Source organism: Lepidochelys kempii, chromosome 12, assembly GCF_965140265.1.
Source record: "Lepidochelys kempii isolate rLepKem1 chromosome 12, rLepKem1.hap2, whole genome shotgun sequence".
In the NCBI taxonomy this organism is placed as follows: Eukaryota; Metazoa; Chordata; order Testudines; family Cheloniidae; genus Lepidochelys; species Lepidochelys kempii.
Window position 1 is genome coordinate 2,055,425 of NC_133267.1, and position 23,612 is coordinate 2,079,036.

A 23,612-nucleotide genomic window follows, 5' to 3' on the forward strand; every position below is an offset into this window, starting at 1 on the left:
TGAACTCCTCAGTCATGCAGGCAGCAATTCATCCCTTGCTGATATAAAGCAGCTCATCTACTGCAGGATTCTGCCTCTCACATCATCAGTCAGTGCCTGCCAGTTCTGTGTCCCGACTCTGTTGCTGCCAATGAATCACTGCTCAGCCTCCCTCTTTTCAGGCATGCACCAGGCTGAGCTCTGCAGCAGTGACTGTTAGAAAACTCTTGGGAGCAAAGCCTCCTGTTCCAAACATGGGACTGGAACATGCACATTTTAATCCTGGCTCCACCACGGAGTCATGCCACGGCCTTGAGCCAAGTTACTTAACCTGTCTGCCTCAGCTTCCCCATCAAAGGTGGGTACGTATTATAATGCCCCATTTTACAGATGGGAAGAATGCAATGCCTGTTGTCAGTAGCAGAGTCGCGAATAGCATGCAGGCCACGCAGCTCTAAGCACTGTGGCGCTGCGCTTGGGATTGCTTTGTTCGATGGTCGCCCAACAGGCCGATTTCTAACAGCGCCACTGAGTTGGAGCAGAAGGCAATTAGATTAGTCAGGCATGAGCAATTGGAGCAGTTCGAGTCCTCTCGCAGGCCATCACCTGACTGGTCATGCATGTTTGAGACCATTTGTCACTCAAAAACTTGTTTTGCTGCTCTGTTTTCTAGTGTTCAACTGCAGTCCGGGTTCTCCAGCATCATTGGCAGGATTATCATCTTGCAGAAATACATGGTGTGCTTCCAGGAGGAGACCAAAGCGGTAAGGCTCTGTCTATCTCAGCAGCCATAGGATCCATCAGCTGAGCAAAGTGATGAGGGTCATATTCTAGGGCTGACGCTCTGTCCTGCTCTCTGGATATTCTAATGCTCTTGAATCCCGTTGAGATGCCTTGTGTTGAACAGGCAGCTGCCCTCATCAAGGGTCCAGAATCAAACGTAAGCTGGGCGTAGCTCCCCTTGTGCAGCTAGAAACCGTTTAACTCGCTTTGTTGTGTGGCTGAGGTGTTCAGTAAATATTACAACATTGTGATGGGTTCCCTCCGGGGTGCTGCCTGGAATACGGTACCATTGAGCCCACCTGACCCACCAGCCTGGGCTCACTTTACATTGTACTGCTGTGACAAGCTCTCAAGCCCCCTCCAGAGTGCATGCAAGTAGGGATACACTCAACTGCAGCACTACACACACAGGATCTTTAGTCAGCCCTTGCAGGAGTGAAATCAGGAGGGCCAAATCACACCTGGAGCTGCAGCTAGCGAGAGATGTCAAGAGTAACAAGAAGGGTTTCTTCAGGTATGTTGGCAACAAGAAGAAAGTCAAGGAAAGTGTGGGCCCCTTACTGAATGAGGGAGGCAACCTAGTGACAGAGGATGTGGAAAAAGCTAATGTACTCCATGCTTTTTTTGCCTCTGTCTTCACGAACAAGGTCAGCTCCCAGACTGCTGCACTGGGCAGCACAGCATGGGGAGGAGGTGACCAGCCCCCTGTGGAGAAGGAAGTGGTTCGGGACTATTTAGAAAAGCTGGACGAGCACAAGTCCATGGGGCCGGATGAGTTGCATCCGAGAGCGCTAAAGGAGTTAGCGGATGTGATTGCAGAGCCATTGGCCATTATCTTTGAAAACTCATGGCGATCGGGGGAGGTCCCAGATGACTGGAAAAAGGCTAACGTAGTGCCCATCTTTAAAAAAGGGAAGAAGGAGGATCCTGGGAACTACAGGCCAGTCAGCCTCACCTCAGTCCCTGGAAAAATCATGGAGCAGGTCCTCAAGGAATCAATTCTGAAGCACTTAGAGGAGAGGAAAGTGATCAGGAACAGTCAGCATGGATTCACCAAGGGCAAGTCATGCCTGACTAATCTAATTGCCTTCTATGACGAGATAACTGGCTCTGTGGATGAAGGGAAAGCGGTGGACGTGGTGTTCCTTGACTTTAGCAAAGCTTTAGACACGGTCTCCCACAGTATTCTTGCCAGCAAGTTAAAGAAGTATGGGCTGGATGAATGGACTATAAGGTGGATAGAAAGCTGGCTATGTTGTCGGGCTCAACGGGTAGTGATCAATGGCTCCATGTCTAGTTGGCAGCTGGTATCAAGTGGAGTGTCCCAGGGGTCGGTCCTGGGGCCGGTTTTATTCAATATCTTCATAAATGATCTGGAGGATGGTGTGGATTGCACTCTCAGCCAGTTTGCAGATGACACTAAACTGGGAGGAGTGGTGGATATGCTGGAGGGTAGGGATAGGATACAGAGGGACCTAGAGAAATTGGAGGATTGGGCCAAAAGAAATCTGATGAGGTTCAACAAGGACAAGTGCAGAGTCCTGCACTTAGGACGGAAGAATGCAATGCACCGCTACAGACTAGGGACCGAATGGCTCGACAGCAGTTCTGCAGAAAAGGACCTAGGGGTTACAGTGGACGAGAAGTTGGATATGAGTCAACAGTGTGCCCTTGTTGCCAAGAAGGCCAATGGCATTTTGGGATGTATAAGTAGGGGCATTTGCAAGCAGATCGAGGGACGTGATCGTTCCCCTCTATTCGACATTGGTGAGGCCTCATCTGGAGTACTGTGTCCAGTTTTGGGCCCCACACTACAAGAAGGATGTGGAAAAATTGGAGAGAGTCCAGCGGAGGGCAACAAAAATGATTAGGGAACTGGAACACATGACTTATGAGGAGAGGCTGAGGGAACTGGGGATGTTTAGTCTTCAGAAGAGAAGAATGAGGGGGGATTTGATAGCTGCTTTCAACTACCTGAAAGGGGGTTCCAAAGAGGATGGCTCTAGGATGGTTCTCAGTGGTAGCAGATGACAGAACAAGGAGTAATGGTCTCAAGTTGCAGTGGGGGAGGTTTAGGTTGGATATTAGGAAAAACTTTTTCACTAGGAGGGTAGTGAAACACTGGAATGCGTTACCTAGGGAGGTGGTGGAATCTCCTTCCCTAGAAGTTTTTAAGGTCAGGCTTGACAAAGCCCTGGCTGGGATGATTTAGTCAGGCATCAGTCCTTCTTTGAGCCGGGGGTTGGACTAGATGACCTCCTGAGGTCCCTTCCAACCCTGATATTCTATGATTCTATGATACCCTAAGTCACTGGACCCTTGCCTTTCATCCCCACAAGTAAGGCATGGTTATGCATGGGGAGCTTGGAGTCAGGCTCCCGCGACACCAGGACGCAGACCTCTCCAGAGGTCTCAACCCTCCCAGGTACCCAGTCCCTCAGGTCTGGAATGCACAAAAAGTTTCTGTAAAACAGATGAAGGACCCCCCACCCCAATCCCCAACATGCCATGCCCCACCTGCCGATCCCCCATGTGACCTGCCCCATCCTGTCCCCCACATTCCGTGCCCCATCCCCCACGTTCCATACCTCATCCCACCACATCCATAATGATCTATGCCGTCTCCTCATTCCAAATGTTCTCTGATACTCACTGGTTCTTTCCCACATCCATCCATAATGTAACACACTCATGGGCCGCCACTGTCTCTCCACATCCCATCGAGGCCCGCTCCATATCAGACATGCTGCGTTGCCATGCCCTCCACCCCCCTCACCCTTCCCAGGGCATTCAGGAGGTCATCTAGTCCAACCCCCTGCTCAAAGCAGGACCAATCCCCAATTTTTGCCCCAAATCCCTAAATGGCCCCCTCAAGGATTGAACTCACAACCCTGGGTTTAGCAGGCCAATGCTTAAACCACTGAGCTAACCCTCCCCCAATAGGTAGGGGCAGTGCCAGGCTCTGGAGAATTGCCCCTCAGAAAATGGGGTTTGTGAGGGGAGGGAGGATGTGGTGGCTGGAGGAAGCAGGCACTCCCAATCCCATTACACCCTCAGTCCCTTGGTGACTGTGTCATAATGCCCGTCCCATGATGAGGTGACTGCTTGTCCCCTGCTCCTCCACTTGCAGCCCAGGAGCTTTCCCAGAATCCTTTGCAGCAGTTGCCCAAGAGCTTTCTAGGCACTCCTTGGCCTGTCTCCCCCGTGGGGTCCGTCCCTCGGCGAGGGGCTGGCCAGGGAGTGCATCGACTTGCTCCAGCCTGGCTTGTCAAACTGGCCTGAGGCTTAGGGTGACCAGGCAGCAAGTGTGAAAAATCGGGACGGGGGGGGGGTAATAGGCACCTATATAAGAGAGAGAGCCCCAAATATTGGGATTGTCCCTATAAAATTGGGACATCTGGTCTCCTTACTGAGGCTGGAGCGGGTGCGGGCCCTACCCTAGAGAGGGAGATGGTCTGCAGATGACTAGGCTGTACACGTGGAGGGGGCGGACGGGGACAGGCAGTGCTCAGAGGTTTGTGACTTGAGCCTGAGCAGCCCAAGCCTTTCACGCTCCAAATAACGCAGCGGGGAGGTTTGTGGGTGCCCCAGCTAGAGCCGAGGGGAGGGAAGGGGTGTGTGGATGTGTTTGCTTGCAGTATATTATTCAGCCACTAGTGTCAGGGGTGTGTGGTTGGTTGTGGTACATGTATTCAGACACTAGATGTGTGCGTGTGCATATGTTGTTTAGACACTGGTGTGTGTTAGCTTGCCGTACATTATTCCGGCACTGGGGTTTGTCTTTGTGGCACGCTATTCAGATACGGGGCGGGGGGTGCTAGCTTTCGGGATGTTGTTCAGCCACTAGAGGTCTCTGTGCCATCAGGCGCCCTGGCAACCAGGCCGGGGGCGGCTGGGCCGGGGCTGTGGGACGGCCATCCACTGGGGGCAGGCTGTTATCCCGCATAGCGAGGGGGAGCCCCAGAGAGGACTGAGGCGAGAGGGCCCCCTCTCCTGCTCGCTCCAGCCTGTGACTTGCAGCGGCCACGGCCCCCCACCCTTCGCGTACCCCTCATTTGCTGAGGGGCCTGGTGGAGACACTCCCATTGCTCCCTAGGCTCCTACCCTCCAGTGCCCGGGGGGGGGCTGAGGAGGAGCCCAGAGCCGGTGCCGGGGGGAGCAGGTGGCTTTGCTGTGCACCCCACGCCTGACACTGCCTGTCTGTCCTTTCCAGGAGGAGTGCGAGTTCTACCTGTCCGTCCATCAGTTCATCGTGTTGCCCTTGCAGAGGCAGAGGATGGAGGCGCTGAACTGGTAAGGCCCTCTGCTTGTGCGGCACCTGCCAGCGCGCACTTCCCCCCTCGCTCAGTTTGCAGCTGAGGATGGGGACCCCAGGGGGATCCCACGCCCCCAAGGCAAAGCCAAGAGATTGCCAACGGTGCATCAACTGGCCTGTGTGTTGCATGGCTGTGCACGGGGTTGATGCCAGAAAGACCCTAGTATCGCACCCTCCAACTTCTAATTTTATCACCCCCACCTCTAGGAGCTTGTGGGGTTAGCAGCAGCCCACCCACCCACCCACCCACCCACCCACACACACACACACACACACACACACACACACACACACACACACACACACACACACACACACACACACACACACACACACACACACACACACACACACACACACAAGCGCAGCTCTCGTTGCACTGGGGTGAGAGCTGCAGCGGTGCACCAGCCATCTGCTTACAGGGGAAGAGGTTCAGCCTCTTGCTTGTGCTGAGGGATCAGGTTGTTCGCAGCATATCTAGCAGCTCTGATTGACTCTCTTCTTCTGCCTGCCTGCGGGAGACAGGGAATGGGGGAGAGCAGCTGATAGCTGGGGATTTCCCTGGAGAGCAGGGTTCTTCCCTGCAGGCCTGTCACAGAGACAGAAAACCACCCTCTGTGTGGGAACTGCATAGAGTTGGTGGGGCTGGGATCCCATCTGCCTCTTTACCCCTCAGAGGCCCTGCGGCAGCGCACCTCACTCAGTCTCCATGCAGCTCACGGCATGGCCATTTCTTGCAAATTTATGGTGGGTCATGGAATTGAGGCCCTGGCTGCAGATGCTGTGAAAAGCTTCACCCATCATATGCTTTTTGGAAAGCAAAATAAATATATGAGAAACTCTTCCCAGACAAGGCTCTGGCCGGATGGCAGGTTTGCTAAACTGCATGCTCAAACTCCTAGGCCTTCCAGGGATGATATTTTTGTGCCTTTGCTATGGTCTTGAAAGGAGTAACTATCATTCACCATTTTCCCAGATAAGCTACATGCTTGCAGAAGATCACTTTAGGCAGAGCGGGGCATAGAGCCCAGGTGTCAAACAGAGCGGAGTTAAGTTTCAACCACTTTGCCACACAACCTTCCATAAGGAACTTCTCCAGTGAGATGCCTTTGTGACCCACACTAACACAGTACAGGGCTGGGTCACCCTTTAGCAAGTAGACCATGTACAGAGGTCTGAGTCTACTACTGCTTCCATGCTAAGAGATGTGGTCCTTCAGGTCAAGTGGGTGAGCCTCTTATTTTTACATCCAGCGATCCCAGGTCCATTCCTCACAGAGCACCTGAGCAGTGGCGCTGGGCTGGGCTCTCTCACCACAATCTTCTCTGAGGCTGGAAACAGAAACTTAGAATCCTAGGGCCAGGTTCTCAAAGTGTTTTTAGGCACCGAACATCCATTTATTTCAATGGGAGTTAGGCACCTAAATACCTTTTGGGGATCTCAGCCTGAATGCCTAGTGTCCCCTTGCAGTCCCTCAAATACTTGGCGTCAGACTTGGGTTGCGGTCTTTTTAACTTCCTCTGCAGCATGAGAAGTGGAGATCATCTGGTCATATCTCACTTAATCAATCTCCTGCCGCTGCCGGGGCCTCAGATATTGATTCACCTAGGTCCATCCTGTTCTCTGCCTGTGGCCCCCAGTAGTTTAGTCTCCTGATGACTGTAATACTTTGATGTAATTATGGTTGTTGGATTTACTGTGCAAGTGGCTGGGTGTTTTGGTGGCCTATGCTAGAGAGGAGATGGGACTAGAAGAGGGTCCCCTCTGGCTTTGAACTCCAGAACATTACGATTTATGTACCCCGCTAGCAATACGTGATGGGCCGGTCCATAGCTTGTTCGCTCTTCAGGGCAGGCACTGTCTCTTACTCTGTGGCTGTACAGTGCCCAGCCCAACGGGGCTCTGATCTCAGTTGGGTTCTCTATTGCGAGCTCCCGCCCAAGAGGCTAAAACCGCCTCATTCGCTATTTGAGAGAGTTGGCCATAGGGTGGCGCGCTATGAGGGCAGAATTTAGAAGACAGACTAAAAATCACAATTGAATCTTAAAACTCATGATTTTGGGGCTAATTTTATAGAATCATAGAAACAGGCTGGAAGGGACTTCAAGGGGATCACCTAGGCCAGCCCCCTGCCCTGAGGCAGGACCAAGCAAACCTAGTCCAACCTGTTCTTAAACCTCCAGCGACAGGGATTGCACAACCTCCCTTGGGCATATTGCAGAATTTAACTACCCTGAGAGTTAGAAAGTTTTTCTAATATCTAACCTACATCTCCCTGGCTGCAGATTAAGCCCATCACTTCACTGGGCATGGAGAGCAATTGATCACCATCCTCTTTATAACACTCCTTAACATCATGAAGACTGTAATGAGGGCCTCACTCAGTCTTTTCTCCAGGCTAAAGATGCCCAGTTGTTTTAACCTTTCCTCACAGGCCAGGTGTTCTAACCCTTTTTGGGGTGTCTGACTCATGGGCTTTGAACCTGCAGGGCTGGCCATTCTGCGCTCCCTGCAGAACCCCTTAGTACTTCTCTGGCCCAGCTGCTTGGGCACTGCAGAGGTTGAAGGCATGTAGTCAGTCATTGAGGCTTTCACTAGCCCCCTGTGTGATGGTTCTCTAAACCCCTTATATGCTCCGTGTCCCTGGGGGCTCTCTGTAGCTCTAAACTGCTGTTCTCCCCCTGGCTTTAATCACATCACCCTTGGAGGAACTGCACTGATATGAGCCAGTCTGCCAGAGGGAGATACTGTGCAAGTTAGATGTGGTTGTCTTTATGACCATCCCATGTGTTCTAGCTCATCTGCTCTTTTGGGGAGGGGATGAGGGAAGGGGGAGATGAAGCCTTCAGGGAAATAGCGCTGCTTGCTATAGCGAGGGCAGTGCCTTGTGTGGGCATGTGGGGTAGGCTGCTGCACCGGTAATCAAGACTCTTTGTTGTTCCAGTAATCAGGAGCCCTCGATCCTCCAGAAGATAAAGGAACTGTGGCAGTGAGTACATGGCCCAGTTATGGCGCCATTTTCCCGACTTGCCGAGATCTGTGCTAGATCAGGGCATGGGTAGTGCTGACTAGTGAAAGGAGGTGCATGTTTACACAGCTTCCAGTGTGTGGGACTCCTGTGTCACAGGCTGTGATTGAGCTTGGCAGGAGTCACCAAAAAAAGCCATGGTTTTCATGGCTGAGTGTGTTCATAGTTGGGATGAAATGTTAAGGTGTGAGCCCTCGTGCTTCAGGGCGTGAGGAAACTTCCCCTACTGGCCATGTATTCCTCCTGAGTGAGCAGTGGCTCGGAGGGGTAGAGGGACCATTGCCTTGCTTGTGAATGGCTCCCTTAGGGCGCAGGAAGGCAGCTCCTGCTCTGCTGAGACCATGCCTTACAACTTCCACTGCTCACCTCCTGTTTGGGGTTTGTTGCTGAAGAGCAGCACGCTCCCTGCTTCATATCCCCGAGGAGGAAGTTGGGCTGAAACAATAGGGTTAGCTCCCCTGTGTCTCAGTGCAAGAATCGCACCTGGAAGAGTAGGGCTAGTGCATTCCTGGAAAGGCCCATCTCCTCGAAGTGCACTGCTTTGCTTGTAGCAAATTGGTATAGTGAGCCTGCCAGAGTGAAATTGCTCAGAGAGAGAGAGGCCAGGGACTGGCTCTGATTCCCACAGGGGCTCAGTCTTGGGGCACTCCCCCTGGCTCTGGTTTCCCTGTTGGGCCAGGGGGCACTGCATGAGCTTTGTAAGGTTTTCTGTCATGTGCTGGCCAGGGAAGATGTCTGGAGCCTGACCCTGGGATCTGTGGTGTTTGACTGTTGCAGGAGAGGCCTCACCCTGAAGAACATTTCCTCCTCAGGTATGGTGGGCATGGTGATCGGAGAGGCTGGGGGGTGCGGGGGGGCGGTGTTGTTGACCTGTGTGAAATTAGTTGGTGGATCTCAGTTCTCAGTCCACCTTACACAGACCTCTGCCACAATGGCACTAACTGCCCGCCTCGTCGGCCATCCCAGCAAGGAGTTGGATGTGGTTTAAAGACTGACCTGTGCTCCGGAGTTGTCTGCTCTGGGCGGGGCTGAGGCGTGCTGGCTGAACAGCATGGGCAGTGTGCCCTGATGCTGCCAGGGCTCTCGGTGGATAAACAGGACTGAGGGCTTTGTGGATGTCAGTGCAGCTACTAAACCCACTGAAAACACGGAGCCCGGGATCCTTGCCCTCATCTGTGCTGCAGTCAGAGAACCACTCTGGAGCAAAGGGCTGTAAACCCAGTCAGGCCAGGGGGAGGCCCTTAGTCTTCACTAAGCGCAGGGAGTTCGGCCTGAGGATTTGCTTGCCACATTTGGCCACACTACACTGGTATCCAAAGGAGGTGTGTTTTCCCTGAGGTCAGCCTGCTCTGCCCAGCCTTCCCTCTGGCACTGGGTGGCTGCCTGTGGAACTCTCAGCAGCACGAAATGGTCTTAAGAGTTTGGTTAATAAACAGCCCAGATTCATATTAACTCCCCTGGCCCAGAAGTGATGTCCTTGCTGGTGAAAGGGGCCTGATCAACAGCCCTGGCACTGGCCATCCTGTGTGCCTTCACAGAGCATGGGCAGTGCCCCCTTCTACCTCGCTCCTACACAGGAGTGCCACGTCACTGCACTGATTATAACTCTGCTCCTGTTGGGCAGCCTCTGACTCGTCTGCATTCTAATGAATCAGCCCCTTGCCTCTCTGTGACAGGCAGCAAAGTGGCTGGCACGAGGCCGTGGTGTGCTGTGGGCGCCTGTCCATCAGGAACTGCACTGAGATGCCCCCATCCTGGCTCTTAGCACCCCTGCTGTTCCAGTCCTGGGTCTTCCTGGAGCCAAAACTAACACACAGCTGAGGGCTCGGAGCAGACCCCATCCAAACTCTTCTTGCCTTCCCCAGTGCCTTTGGGTTGCCCCCTTCTGCCCCAGAGCCGGCGGCATTTCGTGCTCAGTAATTCTTGAGCGGTACATCCTTTGCAAAGTGCTTTGGTGATCCTGTGTGATGGAAGGTGCTGTGGGAATGTAAGACAAGTTTGTTGCTAGGAGCAGAAAGGAAGTACTGAGAGCTGTTTGTACAAAATAGCTTCTCCAGGCTCTCCGTGTGTGTCACAGCTAGGCTCTGGGCTTGCGGCCTCGGGCCTGTTGACGTGGGCACGTCTGTCTCCCTATAGGGACCTCGGTGTCTCAGTTAATGATCGACATAGGGCAGAGACGGCTCAAGGTTTTGAAGCAGAATGTCGAGGATTGCCTGGATTTACTGGACCCAAGTGAGGTGCCAGCCATAGGGGAGAGGCTCCCTGTCACCAACTGGGAGGCAGAGCGCAAGAGAGAGGAGGTCAGTCCTGGCTGCCAGCCTGTCCTGGCTGTGCGTGTGTCCAGAGATCTGGTTCGGGGCCAGGCGGGGTTGAGGGGCGATGGTGGGGCTCTTCTCGCAGAAGAAAGAGGTAAATCCTTCGACCTTGGGAGGGAAGGACCCAGTTGGAGGGAGTGAGGGTGGCTCTTGCTGTGGCATACAGGCTTTTGGCATTTCTTGGGATAGTGCTGCATTGCGTCGGGTTCCCAGAGCTCACGCGGGATGCTCAGACCTAAGAGTTAAAATCAGCTCTTCCGGGCTCACTCTCCTGGTCTGGGGAAGAGCTCCTGGTTTTCCCAGTGATGCTAGGAGCCCCAGGGATGGGTCAGTGTGCCGGGCTGCCTGGACTCCCTGTCCATCTGTCTGTGGAATAGAAGCTGGCTAACAGTTCTCTTTTCAGCTGAGTAAGGACGTCTTTACAGTACCAGCCAACTTCCTGGTGATCAGCCCAGAGGAGAAGGAGGCGATTCGTGATGCCTGCCTGGCAGGTCAGTACCACAGCCATACCTACAGGACGCAGACTGTGCACAACAGTCTGCTGTTTCTGGGCTTGGGCTCTGCCTGAGCGCCTTGCAGACCTGATTTTGAGAGCTGCAGGCTCTCAGTCAGAGCTCCCTGCGTGTTAGCAGGCTCCCCGCTGGCTGGGGCTCTCCAGAAGCGTGCCCAGGTCTCAGTGAGGCACCCTCTGCCTGACACTCTCTCCGCTCCCATCCCTCATGAGCTTTCTGCACCAAGAGCTTTCTGCACCAACCGGGTCTGCCTCTCAGGGGTGGCTCTGGAATGGGGGCAGGGCTCCCGAGCCGCATGGTTCAGTCAGGCCCTGCCTGCAGGGCTGCGCTCTCTGGGGATGTTGGTCCACGTGGCGTGGGATGGCAACTGGCATTCCAGTCCCTGGCCTGGTCCTTCACAGATGCAGCTAGAATGAGATGCTTCCTCTAGCCAGGGGATTTGCGAACCCTGTAATCATCCCCAGTGGAGACTGGGAGGCTGCAGTGGAGCTCTTCCCTGAGGGGTCCTTGTGGTTCTGGGGGGGGGGGGGGGTTTAGGCTGCTCTCGGGGAATGAGCTGAGTCAGCGAGAGGCACCCAGAGTGTGACGGCAACCCCCCTTTTCCTGCAGGAGCTCCTCACACTGTTCCTGGGAGTAGCTGCCTTGACAGGGACCCGGATGACCGTAGCGTAGTGTCATGCCCCAATGGTGAGTAGAGGAACCTGAGCCAGTGGCCACTGTTCCTTGCTGAGGCCTTTCGCCTGGCCTGCAGTTCTCCAATCTGTAGGGCTGTAGTCTAATTTCATTCTCGCTTTTGGCAGACCCTAGTGCGATGTCCCGAAGTTTGGACGTATCCCTGGATAATCCCTGGGACAAGCTTCAGTCAGTGTCCGTGACTCTGTCATCCTCTTTGGAAGGTGAGTGCACACATTTCCCTACAGCATCTCCTGTTGCAAGTGGAGACCGTCTTTCCTTCTCTCTCTGTGTCTGTACACCTGGTATCTTACACCTTCTGGAGATACAGGGTCAGACAGGAAGAATTGTGTGCTCACGCGCACGCAATTTATAAGCCTTGTTACCACCATCACACTTGAAATTGCACACTCACTTCTGCATACGCAGTTCTTAAAATGTGGCCCATGATGTGTGCACGTGCAGGGGATGAGGATGGTTTTCAGGAAGGTGCAGCCTGAATCTCTTTGATGTATTCAGGTGCCTGTGTGTGTGTGTGAGATAGCGTTTGCCAGTCCACCCATCTGCATGCACCAAGGGTGATAGACTTTATCTCCCCCCATAAATGGCTGATGCCCTTGCACAATATTGGTGGTACCTGTATCATGGTAGTGCCTAGGAACCACGGAGATCAACACCCCATTGTGCTAGGTGCTGTACAGACACAGAGTAATAGACTAACTCAACAAGACAGACACAGGCTGGGGGCGGAGGATAGCGGGCGTAGTGAGCAGCGGGATCAGTGACAGAAGCTGGGACAGGATCAGCTAAACGGAAAAACACCAGAAGGGAGAGGGGATGTGGAATGAGTCGGGGCGGGGCAGCCTGTACAGCAGGGAGAGACTCTGTGAGGGAGGGTGTTGGTGCAAACAGCCAATCAGCACGGAGGAGAAAATGCCCAATAGAACCTGGATAAGACACTTGAAGGACACCTCCGGTAGCCAAGAGTTGCTGTAGCAGAACCAACGAGGAGTCCTTGTGGCACCTTGGAGACTAACACGTTTATGTGGGCATAAGCTTTCATGGGTTAGAACCCACTTCATCAGATGCATGGAGTGGAAAAGACAGTAGCCGGTATATATACATACTACATGAAAAGATGGGAGTTGCCTTACCAAGTCGGGGGTCAGTCTAACAAGACAATTCAATTAACAGTAGAATACCAAGGGAGGAAAAATCACTTTTGTAGTGGTAATGAGGGTGGCCAATTTCAAACAGCTGACAAGAAGGTGCGAGTAACAGTAGGGGGAAATTTAGTTTTTGTAATAACCCATCCACTCCCAGTCTTTATTCAGGCCTAACCTTCTCCTGCCAACTTTGCCATCACTGGCCCCTGTGGATAGTTCCCCTTTGGAATTGTCCTTCTCCAGCTGCCTTCCCAGCCCCAGAGAGGTGGGACAGGCTCTGCCCATGCTGCTGTCTCCTGCCCTCGTCCACAGAGAAAGTTGTGTTTTGTTCTCTTTTGTCAGAGAAGTCCCTTATCCAGCCCAGCCTGCCAAGCACACAAGAGGCCCAGCTGGCAAGCTCTGCAGAGGAGGCGGCTATCACGCAGCCTGACAGCAACACCCCAGATTTCTTGGAGCCTTCCAGCCAGAAGTCCCCTTCTACCTTATCCCAGGGTGAACCAGTGAAGACTGTATCCCCATCACTGCTGTCCTACAGCAGTACACGTGCCCCAGAGGTTGCCAGTCAAGGAACAGCTGCTGCCACATTCCAGAGGGCACCACATGTGGACAAAAACCGTGATGCCAGCCATGACATTCCCTGCGGCCAGCCATCTGGGGCTTTCCAAACCAATCTGTGCCCTTTCTCTCCTGCTCTTCCTATTTTGGGCAGCATCAACAGCAGAGCAGCACCCCCTGCAAATGGAGGGCAGGCTGATCGTGGTGGCCTGGCTTCCCTCCCAGATGTGGGGAACAGTGGTCTGACAAGCTCTCAAGGGGACGCTGAGCTAGGGAGTGGAGCTGGGGGAAAAGATCTGTGCAGGAGCAGGCAGCACAGGGTGACTAAGAGAAAGCTGCTGGTGGATGACAATAAGGTCCATGACCAGGTTTTGCCCAGCCCAGGCAAAACCCATCAGAGAGCACAGAGGAAACCTCCCCATGCGGATGTGCCCATGGGGGACATGCGCTGCATGGACAGGAAGATAGTGGGCCAGAACCCAGGTATGGAGTTGGTGAGTGCTCAGAGAGCCAAGAAGAGCAGGCAGGAGCAGGCCGGGCCAGCTCAGGAGCCTGCACTGCCTGGGGACCCGGAGAGGCTGCCAGGAAGGGGGAATGAGACAGCTGCAGTCGGGAGCATGGCTACATCCAGGCCAGGCCAGCAACAGGTAAAGATTGAGAGGCTCATTGTCACTTCTTAGTTTTGTCTTAGTGTCCCACAGTCTCCTGTCTCCCAGCCCCAAGGCCCTGCCTTGTAGCCACCAGCCTTCCAGCTGAGAAGAAAAGGGAAGGGCTCCCTCTGAGGCTGTCTGCCTCTCCCTTGCTGGGTCTGAGCTTTCTTCCCCTGCAAGAGTCCTGCTCCAGGAGCAAGGGGTCTGTGTCAGCCCACGTCTGCCAGGGAACTGCCCTCTGCCAGGCATTCCCAATAGTAGCCATTGCTCCTGTGCCAGACAGTAGACAGCCATGTCCATGGTGGGAAGGTGGGAAAAGCCTGTTGTGACCATGTGGTTGGGGAAGGGGGAGGCAGAAGCCACATGCAGTGGGATTTGGAGGAGCTAGTCAGAGCGCAGGGGTGAGAGTACAGAGAACACACTCCAGCACTTGCTACAAGTCCCCTCCTGGGCTCCCAGATGGAGACGGGGTCCCCTCCTGGGCTCCCAGATGGAGACGGGGTCCTAAACAACCAAGGAAATCCTCCAGCTCTCTAAGTAATTAACTCAGTAACGTGTGAAAGAGGCCCTGTCATGCTGCACATGCTGAAGTAGGCTCAATCTTACAGCACAAGGCCCCCTCCTTGGAGGGGATCAGTCATTGTTTCAGGGGACCTCTCCTTAAGGTTGGTGTCTGTTTCGGGAGGCTTTCACTCCAGGGCTGCGCCAAGCACTCAGGGTAACTCAGATTTCCAAGAGAATCCCCTGCTCCTGCATGCTGGCTTGCCCAGAACTCTTGTCTTTCCCTGGGGACATCTAGTGTCTTGGTTCCACTGGGTAAACGTGCATGAAACCAGCTCCTGAGCCAGGAGAGCTGGTGGGGAAGAAAGCTATGCCCGGAGCTCTGCATGGGCTGGAGATATTTTTGAGCTGTGATGTTTAACATAGATTGAACCAAATTGTCTTCCTTCCCTCCACAAGTATGTGAAAACAACCCCGTTTCAATACACCTACAAGGCACCAACACCAGATCTCTGTGCCCGAGTGAACTCCACCAGGTGAGTGCGGTGCGTGGGTCTCCCAGACAGGGCACATCCCAGCTAAGTGGGCTTCTCAAATTCCCTTTGCATCTCATAAGCTGCTCTGCATCCTGTCCAAAGCATCTGGCACGGCTCCAGAGACCCTATTGCCGGTACAGCTGAGGCGAGAGCTGCGCCGGTCCCCCTTAGATTTCACTCCCATCCACCAGCTCCCTCTGACAACAGCTTGGGCTGCAGTGCCATGCTGCTGTCAGGGAGCTGCACTTGCATAGCCCCTACGAACCCAACCTGTGGGTCTCTGGCCATGCAGTGACTGACACTGCTGTGAGCTGGGTCCCCACTGCTTCACTAGGCGGTGGGCTCTCAAACCAAGCCAGTGTGGTTCACACTGTAATACAGAGATTGACTCATGGCCCTCTCCCCTCCCAGTTGCGGTTATCAACATGTGGGTGGTAAGTATGGCAGTTCTCGCCTGTGGGGCGTAGAACTGGAGCGCTAACCCATGTTCCCTCTCTGAGAACACTAATCGCACTTGATTTGTCTCTTCATTACACAGCTTAATTCCTCCCACCTGCAGTGTTCCCCTGCCCACTGGTTCCCTTCCACCCTGGACATACTGTCAGTACCTTCTTCCTTTCTCCCCTCATGGGCAGCTGGCAGTCCCAGCTCTAGTAAAGGCAGCCAGGCTGACTCCTGGTTTGAGCTGCTCTTACAGTCCTTGGCAGTGAGTGCTTGGACCCTTGTCAAAGCAGCTGAAGAGAAGCCGTGGCGCCATGTGACCAGCCTCTTTGGGGATTACCAGTCACTGCTGTGTGGAGCACAGCTTGGGCACAGCTGCTCTGGGGTCTCGCTCAGGGGCTCCCTCGGCAGAGTACAGTATTGTTCTGGATGGCAGCCGAGCCCTGCGGTAGGTAAGCACGGCAGCTGCACAGCAGCCGTCCCATTCACTCGTGCTCATGTTTTGGTTGACAGGATCTCGAAGGCGATGCTGCGGTGGGCCTGCTGGGTGATCACCAAAGCTGAGCAGCCCTGAGGCCCTGGTGGAGTTCCAACGTGCTATTCAGAGGTTCTCCTGTTCTTGTTCACAGCTTACCCAAAGGGAAGAGCATGACTCGATATCCCTACAGAGTAGGCTCTCTGGGGCCAAAAGGAAGGTCCGTTGGCACTCAAGTTACCCAAAAGGCACTCCAATCCCCACAACTCCAGCCCAGACTCTTGGAATAGCTACTGTGCCGTATGCTGGGAGTCCCCTGCCACAGTGGGGGCAGCTGAAGGGCTGTGGCTGCTGCAGGGAAGCAGCATGCGTGACCCTTTGCTGGCATGGTGTGACACTGCTGAATTTCAGGCTTAGCTATGGCTGGGAGGGGCAACTGGTTTTCTTCCTGTGCTCCACGAGAAGGGCTGGTGTAGGGAAAGTCAGGTAGACAGGATACCTTGCTGTGGGATATTCTGCTCTCCCTTCTCCCTACAATCACCTCTTCAGCATGTTAAACCCCAGCTGGAAAGCAATGCCCTTCAGTGCTCTGCCTGACCCGCACACCTGCCCAGTCTGTTATTTGTCAAGGAATGCAATGAGCGGGGATAGGAGCAGGCATCTCAAAAGCACACGCAGAGCACCTATGAGCAAGGGGCTTGCTACATCTCCTTACAACCTCCAGCATCCCTTAACTGGGCTAATGCCCCAGCCCTAGGCTCCAGCCAGAGGAGTTCCCATGTTGTAGCAGAGGTTAGGAAAGCACTGGTAGCGTTCCTTATCCACAGCAGTGCACCCCTCTACCAGTTGCAGCTCTGGAGTCAATGCAGTAGTGTGGTCTTTTAATGCTTTGTTTGATTAGGTTCCTGCTCCGTTTGTTACAAAATATTTCACATGGTTTATGCTTTGGAAATGAAAAATAAAAAGTTGTCTGTTTTTAAATACATGGCTCTGATAGAATATCCTCATCCCCCTCACACACATCAGGTGCAGCAAGGGCCATGCTGCGCAGCTGGAGGGGGAAGCAAAGGGACCTCTGTTCACAACACAAATACAGCATCCTCTGCTCTGCTTTGTGCTGGTGGAGGCTGTGGGCCGAGTTGAGCTACAGGCAGGTACTGTCTGTCAGGAGTGGGAACAGCTGTGTATGTGAAATAGCAGGGCTAAGGAAGTTTTGTTGCCTTAAGATAGTGGTTCCTAAACAGGGAGGGGGGTGGGGGGGGATGCAGAGAGGGAGCTCTGGTCTTAGCTCCTGGCAGCAGCCCTGATTGCCAGCCCCACCCCCAGCTCTGACCATGGCTCTGGGGACAACACAGATGGGGGGGAGGGGGCTGATGTAAAACATTTGGGGACCACTGCCTGAGGCTGTGAGCCTGGGGACAGAATTACTTGTATTTTTGGCTGCCGAATTTTGATCCAGACTCTAAATTAAATAAATTCTAGCCCTTGTGCTGGTGACAAAAACCTTAGCCAAGACCCAGATGTGAGTGACGTGTCAAGCCTGCAGCCAGCTGGAACCAAGAGCAGGACAGGTCTGAAGAGCTCCATTCCTCGCAGCAGCTTCAATTTAACTATTCCCAGCAGCTCATCTTTGCAGACCCCGAGTTCCTGTGCTTATCAAACCAGCTGCCTAAACCTGCTGCTGCTTCAGAGCAGTTGCTCAGTTTCTGTGTCTAATTCTGCAGTATGCTGAAATGATGGGGCACCTGAAATAAATGCACCAGCAGGAGAAACACACAGGGAGCTACACATGAGGGATTAGTCATGTTCACATTTTAATCAAACCCTCCAGGTTTGTTTTTTTGACTGACTGAGCAGTGCCCCAGAATTTCCAGCCTGCCATGGTGGAGCAGAGCAGAACGCAGAACCAGCATGTACAGAGCACATGGGCTGTGCCTTCAGCCCAAACCCCTGTTTCTGGAAGTGGAGGATCTGCTTGAGTAAGAATGGCAGGATTGTGTATACAAGTTAAATCAAACTGACAGCATGCACCCAGACTAATGGTTGGAGGGGAACAACCCGTTCTGGGCCCCAGAAGAGACAGATTGCTCTGTATTGAGTAGGTTTGGATGTGAGTATCACACGCTGCCTGAAAACCACCTAACACAGCATTGCACAGCCCTGTTGTTCTGGGGCTGTATAATACAAGGCAAGTTCCCATGTATGGCACACACACACAAGTCACTGGCCCATAGCTGTGCATGCATCTACAGAGCCAGATGCTCCAGGAAAAGCTTAGGCTGGTGGCAAACTCAGCTACTGGCTTTTGGCATCTCTGTTTTAGGCAGCTGGAGCTTGTGTAAAGCCAGCTGTGCGCAGTATGAGACTAGCAGAGGGTAGTGGGAGCTGGAAAGGGGGTTCTCTTGTAGATCATTCAGGAATTGTTAGCAGCCCCCCCAGTGGGGCCAGGCTCTGGTGTCCCCATTTCCATAGGCAGCACTGATGATCTACACCTGGGAGCACGAAGGGATGGGGAGCAGGCTGGGGGCCTCCTCCCCCATCTCCCCGCTGCCTGGGCCATGGTGCCCTGCACTGCACAGGTGCTTAAGCTGCTATTGCAAATTATAACCCTTCAGCTTGCACTCGGTCGCAGTGGTTTATTGGAAATGACAGCGGGTGGCAGCCCCCACTAACTCATTGTCCCTGGGGGGCTGCTGGCAGGTCTGGAGCCACTGCTCTTTGGTGTATGGCTGTTCTGTGCATTTTCAACCAGTTGTTCCACGGCTTGCGGCCACTCCCCCTGCAGTTCGGCTGTGGCCCTGTGCTCGTCCTGTGGCAGAGAATCTGGGGAAGGGGCCACAAACACAGCATGAGCGAGGGTCACAACAGCATTACTAACTGTAGAGCAACAAAGGGAGCCGGGAGCTGCAGCTCAGCAGGAGGGGAGAGGCCTGTCTGGCTGCTTTAACCTCTGTGCACCTGTCCCCACAGGGCCAGATTCTCCCCTTTACACCAGTGTAACTGCACTGGCCTCAGGGTGGCCACTCCCACCTCACATTAGTCGGGGGGAGAGCAGGATCAGGCAGGGGGCAGCACGCAGGTGTAGGGAAGAGGAGTGGACCGGGCCTGCAGGAGGTGCCGGGGCAATGCGGAAGGGGAAAGGGCTCTGAGTTGGTGCAAGTGCCATGCCCATGCTGTAGGGCTAGCCCATCCTTACCCTTCAGTGCTGCCAGGGGGCTGGGTGTGCTGCTCCCTGCCACATCCGCCAGGGAGTTGGGTTGAGGTTTCCGTTTCAGGACTGGCGAGCGCTGTAGGCGCAGGGGGATTTTTACACCTGGAGGAAATACAGCAGTGGGATGTTACCAGCTGGGGGGGCCCACTGGCGGGGCCCGGGGCCCGTGCAGGAGCCTAGGCCACCTCTATTCCTGCTGTTGCAGCACCAATGTCAACAGCACTGAAGCAGATTTGAAGTGGGCTCTGGCCCCTTTCTTCTTGGAGCTCGCAGGTGGGGTCTGGCAGGCTTGAAGGGGTGCACGGGCATGTAACCCATGGGCCTAATAGGGCGATCTCTCTTTACGAGACCCATTGGGGGAGGCAGGCGTGAGCTGTGTCTGGGTCACTGTTGCTAGGCAGATTAAGCATGCCACATCCAGAAGCTTCTGGAATGGGGGGTGGTAGTTTTGGGTCTGCTCCCCCAGGGTCCCTGGTGCAGGCTCAGGCTCAGGCTCCCTGCGGGCGAGCGGTCAGGACGGCGGCTTTGTAGAAGGTCACGGGCCCCGGGTGAGTTGGGAGAAGCTGAGCAGGAAGCAGGCTGGTGGCCCAAACGCTGAAGCGTGTTGTAGCCGGTTCGTGGTCTTGTGACCCCTCTAACAGGGAAGCCTGGGCAAGGCACATTATAGCCAGGGAAACTGGGAGGGAAAAATCACTTCTGTTTTAATTGTCCGTGTGGAATGTTGTTTTGATTTTAGTCAAACTGTTCCTGTTAACTTGTCTCAACTAGTCTGAGGCACCAGCTTTTCTTTAAATGTGATGGGGGAAAGAGTCATTTCTATTTTACTATTCTCAGCTTTGTATTTTCTTGTAACAGGGTTTTCCTTAACCAACCACTCAGTTACGTGTCTAGATTTAAACAGTCAGCTGACTGGCTCGCAGTGCTTTCTGCGGGGGACGAGTCTGCCTGGATTCCAACTGAAGATTCCTACAAGCAAGGGGAGGGAAGATGTTTTAGACTCAGCAAACTGTCTAGATTTGGTTATCAAAGACTCTGAGGCTTAGGTGAACAAAACCTAAGCTTTTGGGAACTCTCAGGTTCTTCTCGCTGTATTTCTGTGGGGACTAAACTGTTCAGATTTTAATTTGTTGTTTTTATTTATGTATAACTGTGAAGGTAATGTCTGTGGGTTATAACATAGCCATGTCATGTCATAAAAAATAGATTTGTTTATCATAAGATTTTATAAAGTTACTTAATTAAATTCCTCTTTAGTTCCTTTTGGGACTTGAATGTGGGGAGGTTGACCCTGTGCAGTCCTTGCTGAAAATCCTTCTAGACTGACCTCTGGGGCTCCAGCTACTTTCTGGGGGAGTGGGGGTTTTTGTTGGCACTGGAGGAGGGTAATGAAGTGAACTCTAGCCCACCAAAGGTTACAAATCGCTCGCTCGCAGGGAGTCTGACCCCACAACAGGAACCCTATGGGACCAGACCCAAAACTACCACCCCCAATTCCAGAAGCTTCTGGATGTGGCATGCTCAATCTGCCTAGCAACAATGACCCAGACACAGCTCACTCCTGCCTCCCACAATGGGTCTCGTAAAGAGATATCGCCCTATTAGGCCCATGGGTTACACACACAAGGTTTCAGAGCGCAGTTACAAACCAACAAAGAGGCCTGGGGCACCTTATAGACTTTATCCGACAAAGTGGGTGTTCACCCCTGAAAGCTTATGCTCCAGTACGTCTGTTAGTCTATTAGGTGCCCTAGGAGTCTCTGTGGCTTTTACAGATCCAGACTAACACGGCTGCCCCTCTGATACTAGTTACAAACCAAGTGAGTGTCGCTGCTGGGCGCGAGCAAAACGTCCCCTAGGCTGGGCACCTTATCTGGCGCGTTTCTGAGCTCCGCTGAGTGACCTGCCTTTTTAAAAAAAACCCAACAACAACAACAAAAACCGCACAGGTTTCAGAGCTGTTTGCGCTGGCAGATGCTGGCTCAGGGCACAAAGCCACAGACGCTTGGGGAGCAGCTCTGCTGCGCTAGTGACCGTCACTGTACCCGGGGGAGCGGGGTAAATGCGTGCGCTGCTGGGTCATGGGGCACCCAGCTACCCACTTTGCATTCACACAGCTAGGTACCCTTGGGCACTGCTACCCTGTGGGAAAATCAGCCCCTGTTGTTTCAGGCCCAGCATGCCTCTGCCAGTTCAGGAGCATTTCATTTAGGTGCGCAGGAATTACACCAGGTCAGAACCATAGACTCGTAGGACCGGAAGGGACCTCGAGAGGTCTCTAGTCCAGGCCCCTGCCCTCCCGGCAGGACTAAGTACTCCCTAGACCATCCCTGACAGCGGTTTGTCTAACCTGCTCCTAAAAATCTCCAATGAAGGAGATGCCACAACCTCCCTAGGCAATTTGTTCCAGTGCTGACCCGCCCTGACAGAATGTCCAACCTAAACGGCCCTTGCTGCAATTTAACCCCACTGCTTCTTGTCCTGCCCCCATGTAGGGAGCTCCCACACCAGGAGGAGCTCGGGCCCCAGGGCGCTCCCCACACTCACTCTCCAGAGAAGCCACGCAGCCCTGCTCCCTGAGCTGTTCTTCGTGAACGGAAACGGCGCGCCTGGTGGCCACGTTTTTCAGCCGAGGCTTGGGTTTCAGGCGATTGTCTGAAAAGAAGAGGAGACTGTCTCAGAGAAGCGGCTGCCTCGAGCGGAGCCTGCTCTGTCACTCTGCTGCTGCCAGTCCACCCTCGGGGGGATTCACCGCCTGGGTCACGCTAACCTGGCATCCTGGCTTTCCTTTTGCTGTGCCACAAACATTAACCCCTTCTGAGCCCACTCCGGCTGCATGAACAAGCCGCCCCTGCGCAGGGGTGGGAGCAACTAGGGAACCCGCCCACTCCAATGCCTGCAAAGCAGAACTGAATCCAGCTTGCAGGGCTGCTGCTGAGGCCTTTCTGGGACCAATGCAAAGGGAGAAACAACCAGGACACAGCCCGAGCCGCCCTGCCACCAGCCAGACCCCAGGCACCCACTGCGAAAGGGTTTGGAATGCCCCTGCTGGCAACACGTGGCTCTCGGCTACTCTGCACGCAGCCAGGGACGGAGCCCAGCCCTGCTGCCTGCAGGACCTAGCAGCTGCTCCGCACACCCCACTGGCACCAGGTGAATCAGGTTTCCGGTTAATTTACCTAACTTCACTTAACAGGAGTAGAAGTGGCCACACAGGGGCTTGCCCTATATCAGAGGTGGGCGAACTACGGCCCGTGGGACCATCCTGCCCAGCCCCTGAGCTCCCGGCCCGGGAGGCTAGCCCCCGGCCCCTCCCCCGCTGTCTCTCCTTCTCCGCCGCTGTGCCAGCCATGCGGCTTGTGCCCACCCACCTCCCAGGCTTTCCAATAAGCCTGTCCTGCCGCTCTGAGTGGCATGGTAAGGGAGAGGGGGGCAGTCAGGGGGGGTAGTTGGATGGGGCAGAGGTTCAGGGGGGCGGTCAGGAGACGGGGGGGTTGGATTGGGGGTGGGGTCCTGTCAGGGGGCAGGGGTGTGGATAGGTGTCGGGGTAGTAAGGGGACAGGGAGCGGGGGGGTTGGATGGGTTGGGATCCCAGGGGCGCGGATAGGGGTGTGGGGGTCCCGGGAGAGGGGGGTCAGGGGGGGTTGGATGGGTCGGGGGTTCTGAGGGAGGCAGTAAGTGGGAGAAGGCGGTTAGGGGGCAGGGGCCAGGCTGTTTGGGGAGGCACAGCCTTCCCTACCCGGCCCTCCATACCGTTTCACAACCCCGATGTGGCCCTCGGGCCAAGAAGTTTGCCCGCCCCTGCCCTATATCCAACATCACTGGAACCAGTGCCAGCACTGTGCGTGGGCAGGGCCTACAAGCAGGGGTTGCTGCTTTTCACGTCCGTCCACGGTCTCTGCAGGGCCCACCCAGTCCCAGCCGAGGGAACTAGAGTCTATAGCGTCACTGACGGTCAATGGGACTGGCTGGGGTATCACTAGGGACACTGAGGGAACTGGACTCTCTGCTCCCACGCTGCAGCTGATGGGCCAGCAGTCACCAAACCCATCATTCTCCTTATTAACTGAGCACCCGGGCCCTGGACCCAATGCCCCACCAAGCCCAGAGCAGCACTGAACTCCCCTGTTTCGATGCCAAGGCTGAGGCAAGTTGCACTGGCTGGAGAGCTACCTGGCTCGGGGTGAGAACACTCTGCATGCGAGGTTGATGGGCGATTGCGTCTGTCAGCCTCACTACCATTGCCTGAGGCGATGGCTCTCCAGGGCCATAAGCTATCTCTGCACTAGGGGAGTTACTGCTACAGGCCCCAGAGTACAGCCAGGGAAGGGAATAAGCATCCTGTAGGCACTGCATGGCACTGTTCGAATGGCGGGTGGGGTGGGGGGAGCAGGAGCAGGGCAAAACCTTGTCCCCTTTTAGTCACGGGGCTCTGTCCTTGGCCAACCCGAGGCCTGGCACAAGCGAGAGAACCAG

General features: G+C 54.4%; 2 protein-coding genes across 11 annotated transcripts in view; one reads left to right on the top strand and one right to left on the bottom strand.

Annotated features, from left to right (window-relative positions):
- The window catches only part of ACD (ACD shelterin complex subunit and telomerase recruitment factor), a 40,269-nt gene extending 19,923 nt beyond the window's left edge, over positions 1 to 20,346 (top strand). For 6 of the 10 annotated variants that reach the window (XM_073307123.1, XM_073307120.1, XM_073307125.1 and 3 more), the window contains 12 exons: positions 653 to 743; positions 4,976 to 5,055; positions 8,022 to 8,066; positions 8,832 to 8,917; positions 10,242 to 10,405; positions 10,824 to 10,911; positions 11,542 to 11,619; positions 11,733 to 11,828; positions 13,113 to 13,972; positions 14,936 to 15,012; positions 16,083 to 16,109; positions 20,023 to 20,346. In XM_073307123.1, coding sequence (XP_073163224.1) covers positions 653 to 743; positions 4,976 to 5,055; positions 8,022 to 8,066; positions 8,832 to 8,917; positions 10,242 to 10,405; positions 10,824 to 10,911; positions 11,542 to 11,619; positions 11,733 to 11,828; positions 13,113 to 13,972; positions 14,936 to 15,012; positions 16,083 to 16,109; positions 20,023 to 20,182 — 1,852 coding nt within the window. In that variant the 3' untranslated portion in view covers positions 20,183 to 20,346. Of the gene's footprint in view, positions 1 to 652; positions 744 to 1,741; positions 1,822 to 4,975; positions 5,056 to 8,021; positions 8,067 to 8,831; positions 8,918 to 10,241; positions 10,406 to 10,823; positions 10,912 to 11,541; positions 11,620 to 11,732; positions 11,829 to 13,112; positions 13,973 to 14,935; positions 15,013 to 15,966; positions 16,910 to 20,022 lie in introns of those variants that run through there. The other 4 variants (XM_073307121.1, XM_073307131.1, XM_073307122.1 and 1 more) reach the window with 4 other exon arrangements.
- CARMIL2 (capping protein regulator and myosin 1 linker 2) overlaps positions 17,725 to 23,612 on the bottom strand; it is a 134,949-nt gene continuing 129,061 nt past the window's right edge. Inside the window, exons 36-38 of the mRNA XM_073307100.1 lie at positions 21,684 to 21,791; positions 19,125 to 19,241; positions 17,725 to 18,751 (exon numbers count right to left, since the gene is read on the bottom strand). Of these exons, the coding sequence (XP_073163201.1) occupies positions 18,597 to 18,751; positions 19,125 to 19,241; positions 21,684 to 21,791 (380 nt within the window). The 3' untranslated portion in view covers positions 17,725 to 18,596. The remainder of the gene's footprint in view (positions 18,752 to 19,124; positions 19,242 to 21,683; positions 21,792 to 23,612) is intronic.